The sequence below is a fragment of the Sardina pilchardus genome, chromosome 12, assembly GCF_963854185.1.
Source record: "Sardina pilchardus chromosome 12, fSarPil1.1, whole genome shotgun sequence".
Classification (NCBI taxonomy): Eukaryota; Metazoa; Chordata; class Actinopteri; order Clupeiformes; family Clupeidae; genus Sardina; species Sardina pilchardus.
In genome coordinates this window covers 26,380,284-26,407,333 of record NC_085005.1, presented here as the reverse complement: position 1 = coordinate 26,407,333, position 27,050 = coordinate 26,380,284, and the positions used below count along the sequence as shown (strand labels likewise).

The 27,050-nt window shown below is 44.1% G+C and overlaps 1 protein-coding gene across 5 annotated transcripts; it reads right to left on the bottom strand.

Annotated features, from left to right (window-relative positions):
- Nucleotides 1–338: 338 nt before the first annotated feature.
- On the bottom strand, nt 339–26,388 carry gpcpd1 (glycerophosphocholine phosphodiesterase 1). Of its 5 annotated transcripts, XM_062550161.1 has the most exons (21): nt 25,194–25,861; nt 24,899–24,961; nt 24,561–24,651; nt 24,339–24,423; nt 22,370–22,445; nt 20,617–20,658; nt 20,149–20,272; nt 18,222–18,471; nt 17,419–17,575; nt 14,532–14,661; nt 13,398–13,452; nt 13,166–13,258; nt 12,542–12,622; nt 10,902–10,941; nt 10,700–10,752; nt 10,016–10,081; nt 9,622–9,758; nt 9,115–9,250; nt 7,238–7,398; nt 4,591–4,643; nt 2,300–2,492 (listed from the first exon to the last, which is right to left on the bottom strand). In XM_062550161.1, exons 2-21 carry the CDS (start codon nt 24,945–24,947, stop codon nt 2,449–2,451), a joined length of 1,923 nt encoding a protein of 640 aa, XP_062406145.1. In that variant the 5' UTR covers nt 24,948–24,961; nt 25,194–25,861; the 3' UTR covers nt 2,300–2,448. The 5 variants fall into 5 exon arrangements, with proteins under 5 accessions (XP_062406144.1, XP_062406142.1, XP_062406143.1 ...); XM_062550160.1 differs by lacking the exons at nt 4,591–4,643; nt 25,194–25,861 and adding an exon at nt 26,284–26,388 and having other exon boundaries at nt 339–2,492; XM_062550158.1 differs by lacking the exon at nt 4,591–4,643 and having other exon boundaries at nt 339–2,492; nt 25,198–25,830.
- Between the last annotated feature and the right edge of the window lie 662 nt (nt 26,389–27,050).

Below are 27,050 nucleotides of genomic sequence, written 5' to 3'. Positions count from 1 at the left end.
ACCTGCAGTGTATGCTGGTAATCATTAATAGCTTGGAGGGAATCACCATAGATAGACCGTAAAATATAGGAAAACACTTGTACACCTGTGCAGCCACGTGACCTAGCGTGATCCACGTGACCTGGCATTTTTCAATCCCCTAAACGTGACTTCGTTCGTGCCTTCGTGCCAGGAGAATAGTATTTACAGTTGCGTTGCCAAAGATCTAGGGTAAACAGAACTCCTAGTGCAAAACAGAGAAAGAGGGCATTGAAAGTCCCCTAATGAACAACTTCACATGTTCAGTACCACCAGAAGTTCCCAGTAGTTTTGAAAAGTAATCAGATAAACACGCCAGATTTAGCTGAATGATTTTATTCGATCTATGAGTGTCTGCTCTGAGGCAGGAGTTCAAAAGGTTCATTGCAGTATTTCTCGCAGTGTGGATGCACACATTCTGCTTAAAGGTCAAACATCTTGCTCTCTTCACAAACACGCGCGCATACTGTATTCTGCAACCATATACTGTACATATGCACATTCAATGCATGACAAGGACAAAGCAGAGCAGCAATCATTCACTACACAAAAACTAACATAGGCTACATATTGTATACACCGAAACCTGTTCTATGACACATACCCAATGTCAAGTTGTCAAAGTTGTCAATGTCAAGTAAACACATTCCAGTAAGATGTTTTTTTCTTTAAATGCAATACATTGATTTTTTTATGGAGGAGTGGGCAAGGACTAGCCTACTGCAGATGCAGACCAAGTGAATTGAGGGAGATTTGGGATTTCTACTGTGCAAAGACTACGTAAAAACCTGACATATTTTTTTATTGCAACAAGTCCAACTTGACCTGCTCCACATAAACTTTCAGTCAGAAGCTCGACCTTATATTGTACCTGTAAGGGTAACAATAATCCTGTTTCTATATTATATGACATGACGTCCAATATTAATTCTCTCAGATATTCAAATTCACATTCAGCTTTCACAATGCACTACTGGTAGGTTACCAAGGCAGGTGAAACCAAACGTGTGCAAATTGAATGGCACACTGTATGTTTCTTGTTCATGTTCAGGAAATTCTAGCATGCAAAACCCATGGCTATTATTTGGCCATGCTGAAGCAAGTGGCACAGGTATAGCCGGAATGGAATCAAAAGAAAAATAAAATGTATCTACATGATTTTAACACTTATCTTACAGCAACTTAACTAATATAGTAAAAATGAAAGTTCTAAATCACTTATTTGTTAAATACTTATCCTGGTCTCTTCTGAATTAATTTGCTTTTTTTACATAAATAAACCTGCAATAATAACAATAACGCAAATAATAGTAAATAAACAACCGAGTCAGACCAAACTCTGTTTTGGCAAAGCACCTGAATTCTCTCCGGTCCTAACAAACAGCAGATGAGTGTCTGGACTGAGGCGACGCTGCATTTGGTTGGCTGGGGAGTGGTGACCAGCTGGCCTTGGTTGGTGAAACAGGGCTGAAGTGACCCAACCTGGACCGGACCTATATGGGCCAGGAAGGGACGAAGGCTTAAGTGAGCTAAAGTGAACTAAGTCCAGGTTTTCAAAACATGGCCTAGGCAGGTTAGACTGGGCTGAACCGAACCACCGAACCAAACCAAATTAGGGATGGGTTTCCCAAAACCATAGTTGCTAACATAGTTCTAACATCTCCCATTGCCAACCAACTAATTTGCTAACAGGTTAGCAACTATGGTTTTGGGAAATGCACCCCTGCTCGGGATGAAATTACCTGAAGTGGACCAGGGATGAGTTTTTAAAGAGTGGGTAATACCGCTAAGGAGAAGGCTAATTGATTGGACGGTGCATAAGTTAGGTACAGGACCATTGTGGAAGTCCCAAGATGATCTGTGCCTGTGTGTGTGTGTGCGCGTCTGTCTTTGGATAGATTGTGAGGTTACGTGTGTGTTTAGGGGTAAGGGGGTGGGAGATGAGTGTCTGTGGACAGCCTGTGAGGTTTTGCGTGTTCGTGCGTGTGTGTGTGTGAGAGACCGAGAGAAAGCCGGTATATGTTCTATGAGGTTGTGCCAAGGTTGAGTCTCAACGGACGGTCCGTATGCGTCTGTAGGTCTCTGAAGACATTTGGTAAGGAGTGTGTATCTATCTATGTGTGTGTTTTGGAAGGGTGGTGGTGGGGAAGGTGGGGGGGGGGTCTCTGAAGATATCTGGTGAAGCGTGTGTGGAGGTCTCTGAAGACGTTTGGTGAGTTTCGTGTCGGTGTGTCTCTGAAGATGTAGCGTGGTGGTGGTGGTGGCGGCGGCGGTCCGCTCAGGAGGAGCTGAGGCCGGAGTCGGACTCGGCGCTGCCAGTGTGGGCCCTCCTGGGGCAGGGCACGCCGTCACAGGGCAGGCTGAAGGTAGAGCAGGCACAGCTCTGCAGCGTCTCCTTGGGGATCACCTCCTGCAGAGACACCTGCTCCTCTACCTGGAAGATGTTGGGCTGCTCAATCTGGTCGTCGCAGATTCTGCAGGAGAGAGAGAGAGAAAGAGAGAGAGGAAGGGAAGAGAAGAGCGAGAGGAAGAGAAAGAGGAAAAGAAAAGAAAAGAAAAGGAGAGAGAGAGAGAGAGAGAGAGAGAGAGAGAGAGAGAGAGAGAGAGAGAGAGAGAGAGAGAGAGAAGGGGGACAAAAAACACAACAACAACATTGATTTAGAAAGAATTTACACCAGGCTGCAAAAATGGGAGTGAAAGGCCTGATACACACGAGCTAGCGCCATGATGTGGTGTACCGAGGCACTGCATGCTGATCTAGCCAGTGCTTGTGCTTTAGCTTCTTGCTCATAGTTTTAAATTAGCAAAGTCATTTTGCCAAGTCATCCATTTAGCGTTATTGCGGCACAGCTGACTTTGCTCATTGCTGTGGTTGCTGACAGTTGCCCTTCAATTAAATTAACTTTCTCCAAATCTATTTCGGAGTGTTATTGGTACATATTTAAACCACACACACACACACACGAGAGAGCAGTGTGTGGTCAGTCACGACACGCATCCAGTATGGATGGTCTCCACACAAGCGCAGTGTACTCTCCTCATCTGAGCATTCTAGACATTTGAAAACCGGCAAATCCGATCAGAGAGAGGAGGAAAGGTCAGTCATCAATTCTGCACAAATAAGCAGCACAACACAACACAACACAACACACAGCACAGCACAACAGAGCCCTGGCGTTTGCACATCGGTGTCGTAGTAAGGAATGCTAGATGACTGGAGGACAGCATTCACCTCAAAGCAGAAAAATGGCGATGTTGCAAACGAGAAGAATAAAACAACAGCTGACTGAATTGCTCACCGGAAAACGGCAGAGGTAGATATTGTAGAGGTAAAGGCCTCAAGGCTGTGTGTGTTTGTGTGTAAATGTGTGAGTGAGAGGGAGTGTGTGTATGTGTGTGTGTGTGTATGTATATATATATATATATATATATATATATATATATATAGGTAGGTGTGTGTGTGTGTGTATATGTGTGTGTGTGTGTGTGTGTGTATATATGTGTGTGTGTGTGTGTGTGTGTGTGTGCTCAGTGAGCTCTTGAGCATGTGACTGGTCATTGGTCAGCTCTTGAGAGAAACTTGCTAAGCAGGAGGTTCATCCACTGCTGCCCTGCACTGAGATAACTCCTGTGCTCCGCAGCCGATGGCCAGAAGTCACACACATGAATGCAGCCAGGGGGGGAACACAGCAGCGGACTCAGACAAGACACAAACCAGTTCAGGTCTGGAGCCAACTGGCCATCAGGCAGCCTTTCCAATCACTCAATATGAAACATGCCATGATGTCTGAGGGGTGCAAGCAATGTGGCCAAACGTATTAAAGGGACACTTCACCGATTAGCATTAAGCTTTGTATCTTTAGAAAACCAGTCATGTTTTTGAATGGTCGTGCATGATTCCCTCAGTTTGCCTTGAGATGGGAGAAATACGGATTTCAATGAAACCCATGAATAGGACTTCCTGCTTTCAATGATGTAAAATGATGATTTTTACATCATTGAAAGCAGGAAGTCCAACATTGAAATCCGTATTTCTACCATCTCAAGGCAAACTGAGGGAATGATGCACGACCATTCAAAAACATGACTGGTTTTCTAAAGATACAAAGCTTAATGCTAATCGGTGAAGTGTCCCTTTAAAGCTCCTTTGCCAAGGCACTTAAGAACATGCTGGAGTGAAGAAGGGCAGAAGTAGTGGGAGTTAAGAGGAATAAAAGAAGCAGTTAAAACAAGTCATCACAGCATGAAAACCAAACGTTGTAAGTGGGGCGAGGGAGCGTAACGACCAGTAAACACGATCTGGACTATGTGATGAGGAAGGCAGCTGAACTATCTCGTTTGTCAACTCAGGACGTTTAAAAGCCGCAGCACAAAGGGTGAAGGGCGATTACTTGAAAGATCAACTGCCTTGCAAGCTTTGCAACCATTCAGAAAAAAACGAGGGATTTTCTTTTTTGTGTGAGTGAGTCTTCAGGCAAGTCAACCCTGGGTGCCAAAACCAATCCAAAAGCAGGAACTTAAAATCCAAAACAAAAAACTCAAAAACACAACGGGAAACCAGGAGAACTTTACTGGAGTCTGCGGGGCTCAATGGACTGCCAAGCGGCATCAAGCTTTCACATATTCTGGAATGAGAAAGGCAGAGTTAACAATGACAGAGGGACAGCGCTATCAGGGGAAAAAGAGAGAGGTGGGGTGTGTGTGCATGTGTGTGTGTGTGTGTGTGTGTGTGTGACGTCATGTCACTCCAGGACAAACTGAACCTCTGTTCACCTCTCATCTCTGTTGATCCACCACTGTGTGTATGTGTGTATCTGTGTGTGTGTGTGTGTATGTGTGTATGTGCGTGTGTGTGTGTGTTTGTTTATGAACATGTACTTCCTGAAAAAAACAGTAGGTGGCCTCAACTAGCCAAGTGGATTAAAGTGAAGTCTGTGACCACAGCAGGTCCACAGAGACTGCTTCTGAACCCACAGCACCAGACGAGCTCTGCATCCAACCCAGAGCAAGAGGAATTCTGGGAAATCCTATGTGGCTGTAGGCCACATGGTGTATTTTATTTTCTATGTGAACACTGACCCATTGGTAAGAGAACAATGGCAATACATACATTTTATGTTCGCCACTCAGAGAGAATGAACTAGCGGTATTGTATGGCACGTTTCTGTATATGCGCTTATAGCTTCCTGCTGATACAAGGGCCTTTTATTCAGACAGCTGTGCAGTGCTGCAAAAGACTTTTGTGTTGGAGTCTGTCCACACACGCTCATTGCCTCGCCCTGCTGTGACTGTGGCTCTATTGACAGTCTGCCGGCTGTCGATCGCTTATGACCTACACGCCACACGGGCACACCACCGCAGCCAAGTGATAACACCAATGACGCCGCGTTTTTACATAACGAGGGAAAGCGAAAGAGACGATAACAATTCCAAACATGAGGCAGGGCACACACACACACACACACACACACCTGCCTTTATTACATAAGGGCAGAGCATTACTGATAACGTAAGGTGATAATGGTGTTCTTGGCCAACGGAACGGAACGGAAGAGATGTCAGCAGTGTCTCTTGCCAGAGCAGGTGTGTGTGGACATGCTGACACAGACGTCAACAGTCACTTCATTATTATATGACTTATTAAATCCTCAGGGTTTTGATTAGCAAACGCTTTATACCTTACAGCACATTTTATCAGCGTGTGGACTCCTTGGACTTCAGCAGCACATGGGCTGATGTTAGTTAGCGTAACTGCGTTGTGTCTGATTAGCCACGTGAATCAGCCCTGGTCCTGATCGGGCGGTTGGTGGGAGGTGAGCGCACCATCAAGGGAGCTAAATCAATGGGGTCATCCCTATGTTCCCCGGGTTCTATGTTCCCCGGTTTTCCCCAAAAGGGTCCTATGTTCCCCCGGTCGCAATACATACCGGGGAACATAGGACCCTTTCTTGGAAAAGCGAGGAACATAGGACCCTTTCTAAAATTTAAGAAAAAAAGGGTCCTATGTTCTCCAGTCCCATACAAAGTGGGGAACATAGGACCCAGGGAACATAGGTAGGCTCCCCCTGCAATGGGGTACTACAGTGGCATCTGCCACTCGCATGTCTCTTCTTGTGTTGGGAGGGAGGCTTACTTAACGTACATACCACACAGCCACTGTGGCAGGTGCCTATTGCTATAATGGCACCTTGCTCTAGCTATGTGTGTGTGTGTGTGTGTGTGTGTGTGTGTGTGTGTGTGTGTGCCTTGTGTGCAGTTTGTGAACTGATGTTAGCACCTTGCTCTGGTAGTGGAGGCAATGTTTACACAGCACGTGTAACGGCGGGTGTGCTCATCGATACTGTACAGCTGAATCACCACACACACACACACACACACACACACACACACACGACAACACAACACAACACACTAAATAACAGCAATTCATCCTCTTGCAGACCCACTGTTCAGTGACGAGGCAATTTTATCAGCTGTTGTCGCAAGAGGTCTTTAAGAGCAGCCTGTGGTTTACCGTGGGAAGTGGTTGCATAGTTACTGTGTGTGTGTATGGGTGAAAGAGTGTTTGTTCTGCTTTTTTGTACTTTCAGTTTCTCTCTGCAGATGTTTTCAGACAGGTTTTCTGCACATTCTGTGATAATTGCTTGCCGCATTTCTGATAGTAGCGGACATTCAGACATGAAGCATATATGCGAAATGTATGCGGAGTATACACAGCCACCTGTTGTTCACATCTAATTTCGAATTTCCGTCGATTGATGTTAATTTCGCTGGGCACATAATGACGCCTTATAAATGCAGCCGCGCTGTCAGCTGTTCATGCCTGACAGCGGAAGAGTGTCGTTTTTTCAGTGTAGTCTGTCTGAAAGCGGCTTGTGTGTGTCTGTGTGTGTGTGCCTTCTTTCTGTCAGGAGGGCGTAGGCTGAATGTGTTTCTGGTCTCATTGTTCTGTGCTGTTGAAGTTTGTTTTCCTGTTTTAGGGTGGGGTGTGGATTGTAGCTGGCTAAAGGGGGGTGGTGGGGGGGTTTCTGTCTGGATGTGCAGGGTACCATTGGTGCAATGCCTGAGTACCGTATGTCTATAAGAGTACTGTGTATGTGTGTGTGTTCGTGAGAGTGAAGTTAAGTGTGTGTGTGTGTGTGTGTGTGTGTGTGTGTGTGTGTGTGTGTGAGTGAGAGTGAAGCTAAGTGTGTGTGTGTGTGTGTGTGTGTGTGTGTACCTGTCATAAATGAGTCCGTCAATGCCCTGCTCCCTCAGCTTGTTTCTGTTCTCGTGGTCGTTGTTGTCATCGCCCCAACAGAACACCACGAGCCCCCTAGACTGGGCCTGAGATATGAACTCCATACTCTTCAACAGCTCCTCAGTGTGTGCACTGATACCCTACAGAGGAGGGAGAAAGAGAGAGAGGGAGAGGGAGAGAGAAATAAAGGAGGAGAGCTTTAAAAAAGAGGAAACACTCAGGAGCACACAGAAACACGCACACAGATACTCAAGAAAAAGCTGAGTGAGCTGAACTCGAACAGATGACCCGCCAGCGCATTTCCTCCCTCATGACCAGATGCTGACGCTAGCACCAGTCTACACGGACCAGAGGGGAAGTAGCCACCTCTGCAGGGGTTCTGCTAGGACACTGCCAGGGTTCTGCTAGGACACTGTCAGGGTTCTGCTAGGACACTGCCAGGGTTCTGCTTCTGTTTCAGGGTTCTGCTAGTTAGGGTTCAGCTCATCTCCATGTGTATAGTCCCCCAGAAAACAAGCGCACGTAAAATAGAGTCCACAGCGCTGAGTTAGTCCTCCTCTCGCCATGCAGCCTAGGCCGCTTCTCAACCTCTCTCCTCCGGCTCGTTCCCACTGATCTATAAAGAATGATGGGGCAGCAACAATGGGATAGTCTATCCAGTGTTCTTTATAGATCAGTGGGAACGAGCCAGAGGACCAAGGAAGGAAGGAAGGAAGGAAGGGAGGATGGATAAAAAGACGAATGAGAAGAGACTCTAGTGTGCCTTGTGGAAGCGGGTAGTTTAACGCTTGCTCTCATGCTTTCTGTGCCTCGTTGACCCGGTAGTTCCACCCACACACCAGGAATGAACTTGAGCCTCTGGGTTATGTGCCAGGGCTGTGCAGTGGCTGGCTGGCTGGCTGCACTGGCGCTTTCTGTCAGGAAGCTTTGGCCTCATCCCTCCGTCAATCTGTTTACCCAGGCAAAGCATGACCTGTTGTAAATCCTTTCACCAATTTCTCTCTCTCTCTCTCTCTCTCTCTCTCGGCTTGGGCTATCCTTAAACATATTTTGATTTGCCAACTTTCTGTTGCAGCTTTCTTCTTAAATATCTTTACCCATATATTTTACCCATTGTTATAGTAATATGCATATCAATGATTGAGTCGATAACAGTGTTTAAAGAGACCCTATGCAACTTTTTCATAGTCATAAAATCGCTCAGAAATCGTTGTTTTGCTTGACTGACCAGTTTAATCAAAAACAGTAATATTTCCTTCCGCCCCCAGTGTCCCTATCCGCTATTGCAACCTTGCAGTTTCTGCAGGAGACGATCGTCTGCAGTTTACATCTGGAAGTCTGAGACGCGTAAGGAACAAGAAGAACCACGCTTGCAATTTATATATTTATATATAGCCTATATACCAGAAACCAGAGATGAAATCGCCAATCCTGCATAATTCCTCTTTAACTCTGAAAGTGGAAAGAGAGATACGCTGGCACTGCAAATGGTAAGGCCAGTGGAGACTGTTCTGCTGCACTACATGTTGCCTAGTTTAGTAGAAGTGAACTGTGTAAGGGATAATCAACGACGCGCCGTGCGTTTTATAGAAAAATAATGCACGTTCGAAGTGGTAAGTGGTAAGTTTTTTACACTTCGATAAAAAATAATGCACATTCCAAATAGCGCATCACAGAAGGACATTTGACCAAGCAGTAAAACCAATTATAGCATGGCCACCTTTACATCACTCCACGTCTTTGCTTTAACTTGTGAGCTTATGTGTACAAAAACGTCCCGATTTGGATGTTACAAGGATAGCCATGTTGTTTGTGTGTGTGTGTGTGTGTGTGTGTGTGTAATTTTCCATTCTTACCAGTAGGTTCTCGCTCTGGGCGAAGCTCATGGCAATCTGAGTGGTCTGGCAGCGGATGTCCATGAGTTCGGGGTACACGGTGGTCACCCCCTGGGTCAGGAACAGGATGGGGAACTTGTTCTGCTTCTGACGCACCCTAGGGAGGGGACACGGGGGCAAACAGAGGTCACTTATCTCACACACATACACGTGTACAAAGAAATGATGGGCCCATAAAAGAAACGCATTCAGAAACACATTAAGCCTACGCCCTCCTGACAGATAGAAGTCGCACGCACGCACACACACAGGCAAGCACGCACACACACCCCGTTGCACAGGTGTACATAGCAAAAATGGGCCCATGAAAGATCATATCATCTACAACGTCCACCACTACCCCTACCAAATGCAAACACAAAACTGGTTAGATTAGTTTAGTTTAGTGTCTGGCTTGTCTAGACAAGAGAAGCAGGGTAGGTGGCCAGGGCAGGGAAGGGCAGGGGAGGAGAGCCCAACGGTGCTTACATGCTGCATATGTCTGGGCAGAAGGAGGAGAAGAGGATCCTTCTCTTGCCAGCGTTCTGCAGCACACAGGACAGAATGATGTCCAGGTAGAGATTCATGTTGAAGTAGGAGGACAGGTTCCCATCCCAGCTGCCATCCTGATAAAACATTAAAACAGTCGCATTAAACACACACACAGAAATACATACTAACACAAACACACACAAACATACCGGTATGCATAGAAATCAAACGCATACAAACATTTAACACAAAGATGCACCCAAGTCGCACATCAAACACACACACACACACACACACACACACACTTCCAGGGAGGAGAATCGTACACACCACTCAGAGAGTCTGATTCTGTAATGGCTTGGGCCAGACCATGGCCAGACAGAACACCAACCTTATTCTGGCAGATCCACTTCAGCTCAATGTTGAATCCCACATGTTCTGGAACCGACTGGAAGATCTACCATACAACACAGACATACAAAAATGAAATAAACAGAAGCAACTAAAAATGCTCACACTTGTCTTTTGCATGTTTTTTCAAATGATGGATATGGACAAAATAGGGCAACAATTTAAAGCAATGTATCGAATACCTTCCAAAAAGATAGGATACGGTCGCACTTCAACAGAGGTGTATTCAAATTTGGCAAACAGTGGCGAACGTTCGTTGTGAACCTGTTTTCTTTGAACATTTGAACAATTTGGCACTAACATTCCATTCTAACAGTAATTGCATTGTTACCTTCGTCAAACTCACGTCCAGTTCCACTGTATGTTCGGAGAACTACCTCCTCAGACTGTTTGCGATTGTTCTCAAATGTTCGCTGAAAACTCAAGGCTACCAGAAAACTGTTTTCAAACGTACGCAAACGTTCGCCTATATTCGCGCATTTGAATGCACCTCTGAACACGATTTCTGCAGTGAGAGGCATCATTTTCTGCCCCCTGTCTGATATTGTTCTGCACCCTAAAACAGGCTTTACACAGCTGTGGACAGCACAGCTAGTCGTGTACCCCATATCATTTGTCTCAGTTATTCATAAACTTCTACGTTTTCTGACGTGACTGAACACACCTGTGAGAGTGTAGGGAACGGCTGATGCTCGTCAATCTCCTCCTCCTCGTCATCTGCATCAACGACACGTCAGACAATATTACAACTCAACATTATTTCTGCAGTACCACCCTTAAATCCTGCTCTTTATCTTCATAATCAACTATGTTTCTGACTCATCATGACTAACGAGCTGTTCCACTGGGGTGAAATCAGTTCCTACCTTTGTGGTCGTTGACAGTCATAGCAGTGGCGTGGGCCAGCTGGAAGAGACACAGCACAAACGCAGTCTGTAATAGCAGCCAGCTGGAGTTCACGGCTCGTTATGTCATGAGTTAGATTCTCAACGTACGCAGGTTATGTCAGTTGGATTAAAAGGTGTCTGCTCCATCATAACACAACATGTATTAATTTAGAATAAAGATAAGCAAGCACGCACATCCCATCTCTAAAAACTGGGTGCTGGATGAACTGGGTATCAAATGAATAAACAAAAAAAGTCTGCTGCACCATGAGCTCCTGATAGATCATTTAACGTTGTGACGTTTCGGGTGTTAGCCCTTCATAACGCCCCGAAACGTCACAACATAAAATTATCGATCAGGAGCTCATGGTGTAGAGGACTTTTTTTCTTTTATTCATGTATTCATTTAGACACTTGTGACACTTCAAATGTGATAGAATGTCATTAGTAGTGTGCTCCCAATGGCCACATATGTAGTGCTGTTTGTAGCTCCCTTTACCACTGGCTCCAAGGGTGGCCATAGATATGACTGAGCAACGTGGACAGCCAAATAACTGGCTCCATCTGTTCTGATTGAGCGAGGATGATAATTTTCCTAGTAATGATCAAAGTCCTCCAGGCTGTAATGATCTGTCACCACACTAAGCTCAATCTTTTGAAATTGAACATTAGTCTGGGGAGTCTGCGCTGTATTTCTGCTGCACAAGAGGCATGATCAATGGGCATAGTTCATTGAATAGTCCTTCTACCAATCAGACCAATGATCCGGGTGTGCCTTGGTGATAAGCCAGTTTGTGATATGCAGGGCTGATAGACAGGAAATTATCTGTGCCTGAAATGATTAAACAAATTCAAAAGGCAATATAGAGAATATAGCCTTTCTTGACATCTTACACCGTGTCCTAACTGCAAGCGACTGCGCGACTGTCGGAAAGTTTGTGTCCACATTGTATGCGTTAACATTCTTTAATGAACCTTTGTTACGTTGTGAAGAAGTTAATGTCAAGGCGACGCGACGCGACTAAAATAGAAACGGACAGCGCGACAAAACAGGGTTGAAGAAGTCGCATAGCAAAGCAACTTGTCGCGCTCGGTCGCATCGCATTCAGTCAGGACATTCCAATTGAAAATACAGGGATGGAACTGATTTTGTCGCACGCATTCGGTCGCATCGCTTGCAGTTAGGACACGGTGTTACAGGGCCGAGCTCAAGCCTGAATACAGGCACCACGCCTGAACTCTATCAGGCCTGGATATGTTCCAGCAAACGTGGAAAGGAAGCAGGACAGATAAACGTGCAGGTTTCCAGCCTGAGCTGCAGGGCGAAACCCAACCGCGGCAGATCAGGCTGGGTGTACCAAGTCTAGTAATAATCGTGCTTTAGGGATAAATATAGTATAAATGTAACTAAGCAGGTGGACTAAATAAAGCTGAGGAGAGACTGCATACTCCAAACCAATAACACTGGCATCAGGAAAAGAGTGTGCGGTCTCCTCCACTTTATCTATGTTTATGCATCCTGTGACCAGCACCTCGCAAACACCACAGGTATACGTTGGTTTTCCTACAAATAAACAGGAGGACTACAAATGGGAATGGGGATGCCTCAGCCCGGGTACCTTCAGCAGCTGCAGCTGGTCAAATGTCAGGTCTTTCACCGGAACCTCAAACAACATCAAGTTGTTCTTGTCGTCTTTTTTCTGCCAGAGAGAGAAGGGGGGAATGTACCGGAATGGAAGTTTTAAAAGTCTTGGAATTATCACAAAACATCATAGTAATAATCACTGACACTGGCTTTTTTGCACTACTCAAAAAGCACTCTTAGTGAGCAACAAATTATCTCAAATTACGAGGTCATATCGAGCACAAAAAACAACAATGTACAGTGCAAAGATTAACAGACCGATAAACGTGTAATGATATGCCAGCCAGTCACTGATATACCCGCTTACCGTCAATGATATACCCTCTTGTCCCATCTAGGCTAATATGGGACTCACTGCAGAGGCTGACTGTAGAGGTTCTATCTATATTCTGCTGAAGCGGTATTCTTAGCTGAACACACACACACACACACACACACACACACACACACACACACACACACACACACACACACACACACACACACACACACACACACACACACACACACACACACACACACACACACACACACACACACACACACACACACACACACACACACACACACACACACACACACACACACACACACACACCTTTTTGGTGGAGATGCAGCAGGTCAAGTCATGGTAGACGATTGGGACAAAGTCCTTAGACAGATGGACATCAAACTCCACATACGCAGCCCCCTGAAAAGAGTTTATACATTATACATTTATTTGTATAAAAAACAAACATCATAATGACTATTGTTATCTACAACGATAATGCCACCACTAATGGAGTGATAATGATGGCTACTAACGGCAAGGCATTCTGGGTACTCACATGATTGGCTGCACTCAGAAACGAGGCAATGGTGTTCTCCCTGATCCTGTGATGCCTGAAAGCATATGGGACAGAGGAGTCAGACTTCGGGACACTTATAATGAGCCTATACCTGTTAGTGTTATGTGTCATGACGGTATCTCAATACAAATGCTTAAAACCCATAACAAATATGATTTTAATCCAAACCTGATTAAAATGTCTTTCTTAAAGGTGCGGGTATAGTAAAAATGGGGGCCTCATAACATTTTTGATTTCAGGGACACCTGTGGAGTATCAGTTCACTGTGCAACACTAACGCCTGTGCTCACTCTCACACTGATGAGAGCTTCTGATAAATAAATAAAAGCACATGATGGCTCATGTAACGCCTGCCAAAACCCTGAGTTACAAACCCTGAGGCAACTCTCTCTAGGAATCAAAGCTTGCCAAGAGTGACTTATGAAAGCCAGCCTTGCTAATACATGTACACAGCATAGAGGATTAGTGGGAGTTCTGAACTGCGCTGTACGTTGCTCCTTCAAACCTCCTGATGTGATGACCCACATTCCCGACCTATATCCTGGAATGCTGCCATGCCGACAATAGCACACAGCAGGCGGTATCAACCATAAACAAATGTCAGCACGTGATGTAGCTCCAAAGACACACACACACACACACAAATGTACACACACACACACACACACAGCTTAAACTAGCCCAATGGGTATTTGAAAATGGTACACATATAGCAACGGACACATAACAGATGGTCGTATTTCACTGGGCTGAGTCCGTTCTCACACCAACGTCCTGGTTGTAGCACAGTGCTATGAGCAGATGTATACAGCCATGTGTAACCTGGTGGCCAAACGTGCAAGCAGGCTTGGTCAGGGTCACCGCTTATGATAGTAGAGATAACATGTGGCTTAGACACAGACAACCAGAGGCTTGGATTATCCATTAAGTGTGTGTGTGTGTGTGTGTGTGTGTGTGTGTGGTAATAACAAACTGGTCAATCCAGCTGGTCTGTGTGATGTTGCTGGATTTGTATTGGACTCTCAAGGCTGTGTGTGTCTGTGTGTGTCTGTGTGTGTGTGTGTGTGTGTGTGTGTGTGTGTGTGTGTGTGTGTGTACGGCCGCTGCACTCACTTGGCGGCGTGTGAGCTGCCGGCTCCCCTGTGTCCCACATCCAGAGCGCTCCTCTTCCTCCAGTACCTGCTGAAGGACGCCTGCATGTCGCACTGCAGGTCCTGGATGGGCCGGATCACCAGGTAGTCCACTACACAGGGCACAAAGGGAAAGTATTTCAGGCATCAGCAGACCAACGAGCCAAAGCCGCTCGTGTTATGGAGCCGGTCATCATTTTGCCCTCAGATGCAGGCATGACCTAGTCCGGCTATCACCATACTAAGCTCAATCTTTTAAGATTGATTATTAGTATGGCAGACCAACGAACCAAAGCCGCTCGCGTTATGGAGCTGGTCATCATTTTGCCCTCAGATGCAGGCATGACCTAGTCCGGCTATCACCATACTAAGCTCAATCTTTTAAGATTGATTATTAGTATGGCAGACCAACGAGCCAAAGCCGCTCTCGTTATGGAGCTGGTCATCATTTTGCCCTCAGATGCAGGCATGACCTCGTCTGGCTATCACCATACTAAGCTCAATCTTTTAAGATCGAACATTAGTATGGCAGACCAACGAGCCAAAGCCACTCGCGTTATGGAGCTGGTCATCATTTTGCCCTCAGATGCTGGCATGACCTAGTCTGGCTATCACCATACTAAGCTCAAACTTTTAAGATCGAACATTAGTATGGCAGACCAACGAGCCAAAGCCGCACGCGTTATGGAGCTAGTCATCATTTTGCCCTCAGATGCAGGCATGACCTAGTCTGGCTATCACCATACTAAGCTCAATCTTTTAAAATCGAACATTAGTATGGAAAGTCGGCACCTTATTTGTACTGCACAAGAGGCGTGATCAATGAGCATATGTGGCACATAAGAGTATAATACTGTACTCATATTATTCGTTATATAGTAGGCTAAGTGTTTATGTTTAATCTATAGCCTATAAGTATGTTGCAGAGACTCCCTATTTAATACCCTAACATTCCAGACACGCGACCACCTGTAAGTTTAAAGCTGTGGGTTCGAACAGAGTTCTTCAGTTTATCTGAGACTCAAGTAAAACACTTTACAGAACCATACGGAACTCTTATTCTTGCAAAATATCCACACCCATTAAATATGTCACCAAATGGAGTAAATACTTCATAAGAGTAACACATAGTTCAAATGATTCCAATCCGTACGCTTAGATAGTCCTTCAACCAATCAGACCAACGATCCGGTGCATCTTTTGGATAAGCTAGTTTGTGATTGGACCAAAAGGTTATGGACAGGAAGCAGGGGAGATAGATGTTAAGGTTTCCAGCCTAGTCCATTACACAGGGCAAACAGGCATGGACTTCAGTAGGGGTGGGAATTGGCAAAAATGTGACCATTCGATACTATTGCGACATTTGGGCCACAAATCCAATATTATTGCGATTCTTAACATTGCGATACAGCAAGTATTGCGATTCATTCGATTCTGCGATATTTTGCAGTTCACGTCTACCATAATATTCGATAATAAAAATGACCCATGTGTTCCCCCGGGGCTCAAACTAAAGACATCTTGCGGGGGGGACGATTGAAGACGTTAAGTCATGAAAGTCATTGAAGTTTAGTCATTGAAGTGGTTTAGACTGAAGACCTACGGGCTCTTCTATTATGAGGTTTACCATTTACTCTGGATTACCACTGGGCTAGAATGCTGGAATACCCCACAGTTGACCGTAGGAGCCCTGATGTTACTGCTAGCTAGGATTACCGAGGGGGATCAAACAGCTGGAAACCAAAAAGGGGTAAAAGTGATATTACCATTTTAACTTGTTCGTCTGATATTACTGTTTTAACTCGTTCCCGCACCATGCTTATCCTACTTTGTGAAACTCATGATTGGACTCCTGTCTGCACATCTCAGCAACTTGTATTCTTGACCACAATAATCTTTCACCCAGTAAAGCCAGGTGTGGCTATACCAGCCACATCACTCTGGGCACTGGGGTCTTGTAGACCAAGAAATAGCTTGACAAAGACAATCATGTCATGAAATGGTAAAACACTGGCCTCACGCAAAAAAGCACCTACAAAGGCAACAAACCTTTGCACTAAAATATACATAGAACACATACACACACACACACATACTGATAAAACTGTCAAACTACGTGGTTGATGAGCAATAGGCACATTTTTTTTGTTGTTTTTTTTTGGGGGGGGGGACCTCACCTGTCTGCCTGGAGTTGGGGTTCACGATGGGCTGGGTGACAACGCCTATGTCTTAATTCTCTTGCAGAGTTATGTTTGTATGTTTATGGTTTTTGTTGATATGAGAACTCATTAATAATTAATAATACCATTATTATTATTGTTGTTGCTATTATTATGTCTTACGTAGGGTTTTTAACTTTTGGAAACAAATTTATTATTTTCAACTAATGTAGTCTTCATATACTGCAAGCTGCTTTGGACAAAAGCGTCTGCCAAATACCATAATCATAAACATAAAACTGTATATAATTCCTTTCATGACACCTAAAGCCGCTTCACAAATACAACAATAATACAAATAATACAATTCATATTAGAAGGATATTACAATATGACCATAAAGAGGGAAGCTTATGCTTCAAAACTGATGATAGACAGAAAAACTTTTTGAGCAATTTGGTGGGGAACCATATGTACTCTATGTATAATGTACCAACTGCCCAAGTCTCAATGGGCAAGTGATGACGCAACAATTCTCAGAACCACTGCCCAACTAACAGTGCTCAACAAGTTCCTTTGTGTATCGTCGGCTTAGGCTATGATGCTTACCGACTAAATCTGTACCTTACCTGCATTACGTTTATTCCAGTTCAGCTCCAGGTGATGAGCAAATTACCTTGGCATGACATGCGCTGGGGGTGGACAACTCACCTCGGACTTTGCCGATGGTCTGCCTGGAGTTCTGGCTCATGATGGGCAGGGTGACGAGGCCGTTGTCTTTGCCGGTCTCCGCAAAAGAGGAGGAGAGGAGACAGGCTGTGCCGACCGGCCCGGGATGGTTGTCTGCCACCTTCTCACTCATGTCCTCCTGTAAAACACACACGCACACACACACACACACACACACACACGTGAATTCAGTCCTAATGGCAACAAACACACACTCACAGATAATACAGATAGAGAGAGAGACAAAGAGAGTGGGGAAGTACAGATGTCCTGATGATACACACACACATCCACAGACAGAGAGGGAACTCAGTCCTTACAGAGAGAGAGAGAGAGAGAGAGAGAGAGAGAGAGACAACTAAAACGTCCAAATGACACACCATCATTGTACAATGATCTACGATTTAGAACTGGATATGAAGAGTCACGGAGCTCCCAGAACCCAGAGGTTCTCATTCTTCTCCTCTGGCCTCAGACGACCTCTCAGAGAAAACTGCCCAGACCCTGACTAAACTTAAATGCTAATGAGGGGGCCAACCACGCGTGAACGCACGTCCAACTTTGACCTGTTGGTGGCGCTAGAGTGTGTGAGGTGCGGACATGAAACTTGGTGACATGCATCATGGGACTGTCCCCAATCAGTGCGCCAAATTTCACAACTTTTCACCAGTTGCCAATAATAATAGCAAGAAAACACAATGGGTGCCTTCACAGCTTCGCTGCTTGGCTGCCAAAAAGCGCCTACTATACTGATAGACTAGAATAGCAAACGGAACTGTGGCTACCTCAAAGAACTCAAAGGTGAGTTCCAGGTTGTCAGGATCCATGGTCTGGATACTGTACTCGGTCCACTGTGTGGGCTCCAGGGCGTAGCCACACTCGGGCTGGGAGTGGCGTGACTTGTAGCTGCCCGCTGTGATCAGGCTGATCTCCAGTGTTGACGCCATCTTGTGCCATGACGTCGCCGATGATGGGCTCGGCTGTTCTTCCTCATCATCCTCTTCTTCCTCCACGCCCTCCAATGTCAGTTTGAGCCTGAGTTAAATGAGATAGATAAAATACTCATTAGCTATTCACCTGCCAGCTCATCTGACAAACCATTGCCATGATTTATACATACATTGCCACGTTTCTTTTGCTGAGTCACTCTTATAATCTTATTTTTTGCAGAGTCACTCCTGTGATCCTATTCTTTCCAATGATGCGCTGTGAGGCAGGGCTCAAGTTGATTATTGATCTCTATTGCTTGCTGTGGTTCGGCAGCAGTATGGTTGACACAGCCAGCATTACAGTATGCTAGTGACAAGGAGCTAAGCTGTTCAGAACCTCATGCTGGGCTCATTGATGTCAGTTCGATGTATCCTGGGAACACATTTTGATCAATCAAAGCTATTCAACTCTATACAGAGATGGAAGGTTCCTTTCCTTACAGTACTACTTCACTACACTTGCTGAAAGCAGTAGCCGTTTTCAGACAGGTTTTCTGTACATTTTGCAACAGATGCACAGATGCCACCCCAAAATCCTAATCTACGATTCGCCATTAACAGTCGAAGGCGAGACCCTTTCTTGATGCACTTGCGGCGCGCTAGTTTGAAATGTCAAGGTCCAATCACATTGCACACAGCATGCACTGCGCTCACCACTAGGTTTACATAGCTTACGCCATTGTTTCTTAACTGGTGGGTTGGGAACCAAAAGTAGGTTGCGGATCCGTTCACGGTGGGTCACGGAGCTTGTGGTTCAAAATAAATGAAAAATCATAAATTTAAAATGCTACCTTATCACATCTAATATTGGACCCTTATTTTGATCAACTTTATTCGTAACCTATGTCAGTCATTGCCATAGATAGACAATGTTTATGTGACAGGTCATGTTAGACATAATTTTAGCGGTAAACGCAAGTATAGCCTAGGCTGCTACCTTGAATATTTGAAGTGGGCTAAAATATGGATTCACTTAAATTGAGTTGAACAACTTGAGTATCTGTTTATCTAGATGCCACCCTTGAATTAAGCCCTTGTTGAAAATCTAGTCTAGAATCGCCACTGATATGGACATACAGTATGAATTCAGACAGCACAACAACAACAACAATCCTACCATAAAATGTCTGTGAACATTACGGAAATACACCGTGTCTCGCTATCTCGCATCTCGCTATTTTAATTGTGATCTCCAACTAACCAAAGCTCATCTTAAATCCTCCTGGGTCGGCCGATGATTCCAGTGCACAGTGCCATAAAAACACTAGGGCAGGGGTAGGGTGTGTTAAATATGTAATATACTTGATGAACAATGAATCAGAAATGTTATAATAGCAGAAAAGAGGTGGCTACTGAGGCCCCGAAGAGTGTGTGGTGTGGCCCAGACCCACCATCCACTCAACATCACTCAACAGACCAACAACTATTAGCAACCACTGGCTGATTAGCCCATATCAGCTCAAGGACAATGCCTTGCTTTGCTTTGTGATTAGCACCAGAGCATAGAGCCTCTATCAAACACTTCCACACAGCTGAGGAAAGAACATGACTTTAGCTCCAGGACTCCAGAAGTCAACACATTAAAGACTGTGATGATAAACTGTTGCCATGTGGATAATAAGATAAGCAACCTGACTGGACTCCTAAGGCTGTGTATGTGTGTGTGTTAGTCTGCTGATATGTGGGTGTGGGTGTGAGTGTGTGTGGTGGAATGTGTGTGTACCTGAAGCGTGACTTCTTGAACTTCTTCTTGGTTATGGACACGGCTGGTTTGAGGGAGTAGTGCAACCGTAGCCGAATCTCCGTCTGACAGGTGAGCCAGCCGGAGTCCACATTCTCGGCGCCATCTAGACACACACACACACACACACACACACACAAATATCCTCAAATGAACTTTCACTATCAGAAGCACTTTAAAAACATTGACACAAAGAAAAATAACTCTCTTGAATCTTAAACAAGTAACTAACCACTATCAAAACACTGAACAACACTGAACTTTTACTCAAAGATAAAAGCACTCCTACACACACTGAGCTTTCACACCCAGATAAATATTAGTGTTGTTGTTCATCCTGGGGATGGCACAACTTTAGCTCCTTACTTGTCTGACAGTAGAATGAGCATACTACACATAACATAACAGCTGTGAATAAGCAAAGCACAAAAGAGTGGTAAAAAATCTTACTGTGGAATCCAAACTGCCCATCATCCACCTCAAGGTTGGCACCTGCAAAGGCATGAGAAGCATTATGAGTTATGAGGTTGAGCGCTAGAGTCACACAACCTGTGAAGATGAGCTTTCAGAACAGAACCAAACATTGCTACAGCTACACGACCCCAACCCCCCACCCTCACACGGTCAGCCTTATTCTGTTATTTGATTTATAGAGAACAATCAATACATGCACTAGGAATTTACAAGATATCAATTTCATGCTCTCTTGCAACTTATTACATCTAACCAAGAACGATCTGAATTTGCCAGATCCATGCCGCATCAAAGCCAGATTAGGGCCAGATCAATTTCAGGATCTGCTGCTACATAACGCACCCCTGATATCCCCTTCTTTCTGAACTTCTGACTGGCATCATCTTACACAGATTGCTGTAACACCAATATGCTCATGAGGTCTCTAAACATCCATTAATGCTGTGCAGGTAGTGATAATCTGATACGTCTATGATGTGTCTGAAGCACCATACATCAATACAGCAGGTGTTTATATGCGTCTCTCTACAAGACAGCTTTCAACATGGCACGCCCCAAAACAGAACTGAACTACTGTATATCCCCAGAACCAGAAAAGCTGGCTGGGCTACTTCAAAAAGACTAACCCAGAGATGACCGGAGCACTCGGATTACTTAGCAACTTTTTATTGTGGTGCACAAAAACGACTGACGTTTCGACGCACTGCGTCTTCCTCAGAGTCTTGACATCAGTCCGGTCATCTCTGGTTTAGTCTTTTTGAAGTAGCCCAGCCAGCTTTTCTGATCCTGTGGTCCTGGACTGTGAGCACCGACAAGGCTTGAGCGCAAGTGACAACCTTTCTACAAGTGTATATCCCCAGAACCTCCCAGTAGGACCTGAGACTGGGCCTGCTCTGGACCAGACCAGGTACCGATCCGGTCCTGGGTCAGGTGCTAGTCACAGCAGGTAACGGGTAGTTTGTTTTGTGGCCCCTCCTCCCCCTCCCCCTCCCCAACCACATAACCAGCACTGCTGAGGAAAGATATTCCATATATTAGTCAAATTAGAGTTATTCTAATGTTGGAGAGTCAAAATAAAAATAAAAAAATAATAATTTCAACTTGCAGTATATAAAACCACTCCCCCAAAGTAAATTTAAAAAAGCTCTTTTTTTTACATATTTGACATACCTATTGTGGGAGTCACAAATATTAATAAAAAAATACTGATAAAAATATAAATATGTATTTAAAAAAGCAAATAAATAATTATTTATAAAAACTGATACAAAATAAGAGAAAATAAGAAAGTACAAGAAGATTTTAAGTGCAGTTATCATATTCCAAAATGGTAATGTCTATTGGAAATCAATCATCTCAAGTTACCAGGGGGGGGTAAGCAGATATGCCCATGCCTGAAATCGGACTGGCAGCAAAACGAGGTACTTTAAATGACTAGGAAAATGTCTAATATCTGTACGCCTCGCTACAGTGTCTCTGAACAGTTCTGTGCACACTATGCATACTGATTCTTTGTTGCAGGTGTTTTTCGTTGTTTGTTTTCGTCAGTTTGCTTTAAGCAAATGCAATGCACACGTAATGTCGGAAATACAATGCTATACGTTTTTTTTAATTTTTTAATATGCCATTTGAATGTCCTATGAATGCAGCTCTTTCACAATAATAAAAAAAAGTGCAGGTAGGTTAGGTTTTTTTTAGGGAGCCTGAGGTTAAAGCTTGTTTCATATACCTGTGGGGTTCAATGCTCGAGGATGTAGATGGGTCTCCCATCTATTGACTATGACTTGACAGGGCCCACCTGCATTCTGCAATACCAATGTGTTAACATGGGGTTAAAGTAATCATCAGTGAAGCATAAAACTGGAGTGCTCTCAAAGCAGCACTCCACACACACACACTCACACACGCATCACCTCACCCAGAGAGCTGATTAATCTGGACCGGATCTGGGACCCGATCCAGAACAAACAGCGATCTGGGCAAGAGCCAAGAAATGGGACCTGGTATATTCACCACAGAGATCCAGCCAACCAGAAAAAGGGCAAAATCTGAAAAGTTGAATTCATTAGTGAGGCACAGGAAAGGCATTGACATCAGGCTAGCACGAGATGACTGCACCAATGTGTCAATGAAATCATCCAGGAATGCCTTATGACAGGGATCCCCAAACTGTGGTATGCGTACCACCGGTGGTACTCAAGCTGCTTCGAGGGGGTACACAAGATGAAAAGGGCTATGCCGGAAAGATGTTAAAAAGAAAAACTTTTCTAATGTTCTGTAATTAATCCAAGAATACATTTTGAATCGGGTTACAACGATCAGGAAACAAGACATGAAAGGAAATTATCTGTAAACTCTATAGAATACGTTTTTTTTTTTTTTTTTTTTTTTTTAAAAGGTGGCTTATTAAACATGATGCCTGGAATGTGTTAATAGAGTGTGTTACTTTTTACGCGAGCTGAGTCAGGACGTAGAAGGTGGTACTGTACGTGGGGAAAAAAAGTTTGGGAACCGCTGCCTTATGATGTATGTTTCGGGTGAGTCCATGAACAAAGAAGTGCAAATAACCCTAACTTCCTACGGTGTGCACTAACACAAGAGGCATTATAGGTGGGGTTGTCGTGCACAGACTTGCTTAAAAGGCTTGTAAGAGTCTAAATGCCTTGCCACGCATGACATGCGGCAGCCATATTGCAACAAACTTTGGGGCCTTGTCGCATACCTATCTCAGGCAGAACTGCACATGCGCAAGGCTTCACGACACAACAGATGATTGGCAATTGCTAATGTATTAACGTGTCGACTTGCCCGCGAAAGGTGCGGGATATGTGTAGACAACTGCCATATTGGCATTATGAACTAACCCCATGCATTTCTACAGTGGACTTTTTGAGTGTTGTGTCTCCTTATTAGAATGTCTCTGGCTATACTTCTACAAAACAATAATCATTTTCCTTCAAGGGGACACGGAGAAGATTAAGACAGACTGACTGAATAAAGCCCACTGCACAGACACTGCCTTTGTTGCAAGATCCTCTCGTGAGACAAAGAAGTCAATCACACAATTGTTGACTGGAACTACAGGCCTATACTTCAAGAATAGCTTCTAATTCTCTGTTTTTTTGCGCACACACACAGATATGGACACACACACACACACACACACACACACACACACACACACACACAGCAGTGGCTGTAACGCCAGTCCAGCTGTTGTAGATCTAAGCAGAAAGCCAGCTGACACACTTCCAACAGCCAGGGAACTCCAAGAACTCAGCAGCATGTCCTCTCCAAACGTAAACAAAAGCACGGGAGGAAGTATGAATCCCTAGCATTTCTTATCTATAGAGAAAAGTCTGTTTGACTCATGCAAACACAATGCTGCAGATGGGAACGAAGCAACAGAGAAAAAGATTTTTCACAGCAGGGAGGGTTCAGGGGAGTACGCACACAGATGGGTTTTGATTCTCACCACAACATGCATAGATAACAATATGGGTTTTGAATATCTCTTGTCATGTATGTAAACACGCTACATAGACAAAGTCAACACTTTCCCATGATATATAATTACATGAAATAGAAGTCACAACAGCAATGTCAAGCGCTTAGGTGTTGACAATTCAGCTATTTTATTTTACTGATGTTTACTATCATCCTTTTACGTTTTACAAGCAAATCAACATTATCCTCACCTTATTTTCGAGAAAGAATCCTTTAAAGTAGCGGTAACTTGTAACAACTCCTCGTGAAACAGTGATAGTCTTCTTCCAGAGTGTGCTGAAGTATAATTAGAGTATTGCAGCTTAGTAAACAACATAGATGTCCTCTCACGGCTACTACTACGGTCGTATCAATAAAAAAGTCAAAACAACGAGAATTAATGGTTTACTATGAGAAAAACGTTTACTATTTACCCGTTCTCCTCTGTAGGCTGTAAGATCACAGCCTTCTGGTAACACCAGTTTCCCAGAGACTCGCAGCTGCCCACAGCTGCTATGACTTCGCCTAGAAAATTAGACAACACTGGTTACTGAAAAGATAACTGTTGGAGTAGGTTCAGTAACAACCACTAACTTAATTGCCACAAATACCGTAAAAGTTGTTTTAAAAATGAGTGCCATCGACAAATGTGTAACACTGCATCTTAAAAGATGTCCAACTTCTAAGATGAGACACTTAAATTGCGTTCATAATGTAAACAATACTCCAAAGTCGTCCCACTGAACGGGATATTTACAGCAACTGAACTTACCAGGAGAGGTGGTTCCTCTTACAGTCAAAATAACCTCTGTTGATTCCATGTTGTTGGCGTCAACTGTAAAAACATTTACATTTTGAAAAACGGTATGTGGACAACAATTGCACGTCTTACAAGTTAGATAGCAAGTTGCTGAATGAAAACAAGGATCAATCAGAGACTGGTTACAATGCTGTTTTGATAACGTTAACTGCTATTGTTGAAGCAGATGAATCCCTGGGCTAATCTTTGTAAGCCAACACAAGAATAACTGTAAGTTAGGCTAACCAACGAATAACATCACGCTTACCTTCACAAATGATTTCGAAGGGAAAATCCAGGAGACAATACTCGCTCAATCAAGCAATATTAGGTGCCTACCGAGCACTCAAAAAGTGAAAACTGAAGATGGCTAACTGTTAAACGGTAACGTAAAAGGGCGGCATGTTTCTCTTAAGCCATTCTGTGACCAAAATTTCAATCTTTTTTCAAACAGAGGCCATCAAGCTAACATCACCATACACTAACTTGGTGATTGTTACTTGATATAAAAGCTAATGCTAACTAACAGTACCCCTCACAGACATAATATACGCTGCTACCAAGCGATGATGGTTACCTCTCGTCAAGAAAGATCATGGAGCTAAATGTTAGCTATTTTTTCCACCGGCTTAAATCCATAGCTATCGCTTGCTCTCGTCAATCTGACGCTGACCTGACCCCGGTGGCACAACAACCTCCCAGTCCTGCCTAGACGTACGTCGCTGATAGGTTTGATTGCGTGTCTGTAGCTCTTGAGCCGGTTTAAACCAGCCCTAGCTAGCCAGCCGTGCGTTTGCGAGGAAATTAGCTAGCTAGCTAGCTGGCTAACCCCGCTGGTAAACACTCCCTGCATGCGTCAGCTGCAGCGCCGCAGTCCGTCTGCGTTCTAGCAACCCAACAATCAGGTAAACATGGAGAGAATACGCACGTGTAGAATATAGTCTGCAAAATCATTGACGTGCAGGCATACTTTATGCCTTTTCCTTCAGTTTGGCGTATTTATTTTGATACCTGAAATTTGTTGTTTTATCGAGGAAGGATATTTTACTCACCAACCACTTGGCAGTTCACAAAGTTGCAACTGAAGCAATTTCGAATAGGCTAATTGATTTCGTGTAGGCTAGTAGCCTACTAGCCTACATGAAAGAAGTCACGGTGTTACAATGCAAAAGAGAAGACAAAAAAAACTCATCTGCTCAAAAACAAGTCCAGAAGGAAAATAGAGAGAAGAAATACTCGTTTAAGTAGGCTATGAATTCCTTTACACCAAAAAACCATATAGCCCATCAAAATTGTAGGCCTACATAAAATAAATAATTGATTCGTTGTTCATTCATATAGTAGTGGTAAACGCCTACCATAAATGTAGTCAAAAGTCTTCAATACATTAATGGAATGTAGAAAGATTACAATGATGTAGGCTATTCCTCCAATATCTTTAACAGCAGTGTCACAAGCAGCGCAACTCAAGACAGAGTCGTGTTACTAAGATCAGATATCCTATTTAAGAGCTCAGCTTAACACATCTTTAGTCAGCACAGCAGATTATCCACTGCTGTGTGTGTGTGTGTGTGTGTGTGTGTGTGTGTGTGCGCGCGCGTGCGCGTGTGTGCGCACATTTACAGTAGTCATCTAGTTTCTGATGTGCTCTTAAACCTCTCACGCCTCCATGCCAACTTTGGAACAGACACAGGCTTGGTCTAAGCCAGAGCGGATCCAGAATCTGATGGTATTACTGGCAATGTCTCCATCCAGTAGCCTAGCCCAGTAACACCAGTGAATGGCCTTTTAGTTTAATAGCCTTTCACTAGTTTTATGCTTGAAGCGTTTGGCTGTAGCCTACACAACAATTTACATACCACTATTATAAGTTAGATTGAAACATTCCATATACTGTAACAGGGGTCATAGAGGCACACACACACACACACACACACACACACACACACACACACACACACACACACACACACACACAAACGGACACACACAGACACACACACAAATATCCTCAAATGAACTCTCACTGTCAGATGAAAACACTCTAAAAACATTGACACAAAGGGAAAAAAAACACTCTTGAATCTTAATCAAGTAACTAACCACTATCAAAACACTGAACAAC

What these genes read in the sequence shown, in the direction of transcription:
- gpcpd1 (XM_062550160.1), bottom strand. Translation starts at nt 24,947, where the DNA reads ATGGAATCAACAGAGGTTATTTTGACTGTAAGAGGAACCACCTCTCCT. An exon ending in CAGCCTACAGAGGAGAACGG is followed by an intron (nt 24,424 to 24,560) that starts GTAAATAGTAAA and finishes ATTATACTTCAG; the next exon opens with CACACTCTGGAAGAAGACTA. An exon ending in CCCAGAGCGAGAACCTACTG is followed by an intron (nt 7,399 to 9,114) that starts GTAAGAATGGAA and finishes CCTCCTCTGTAG; the next exon opens with GGTATCAGTGCACACACTGA.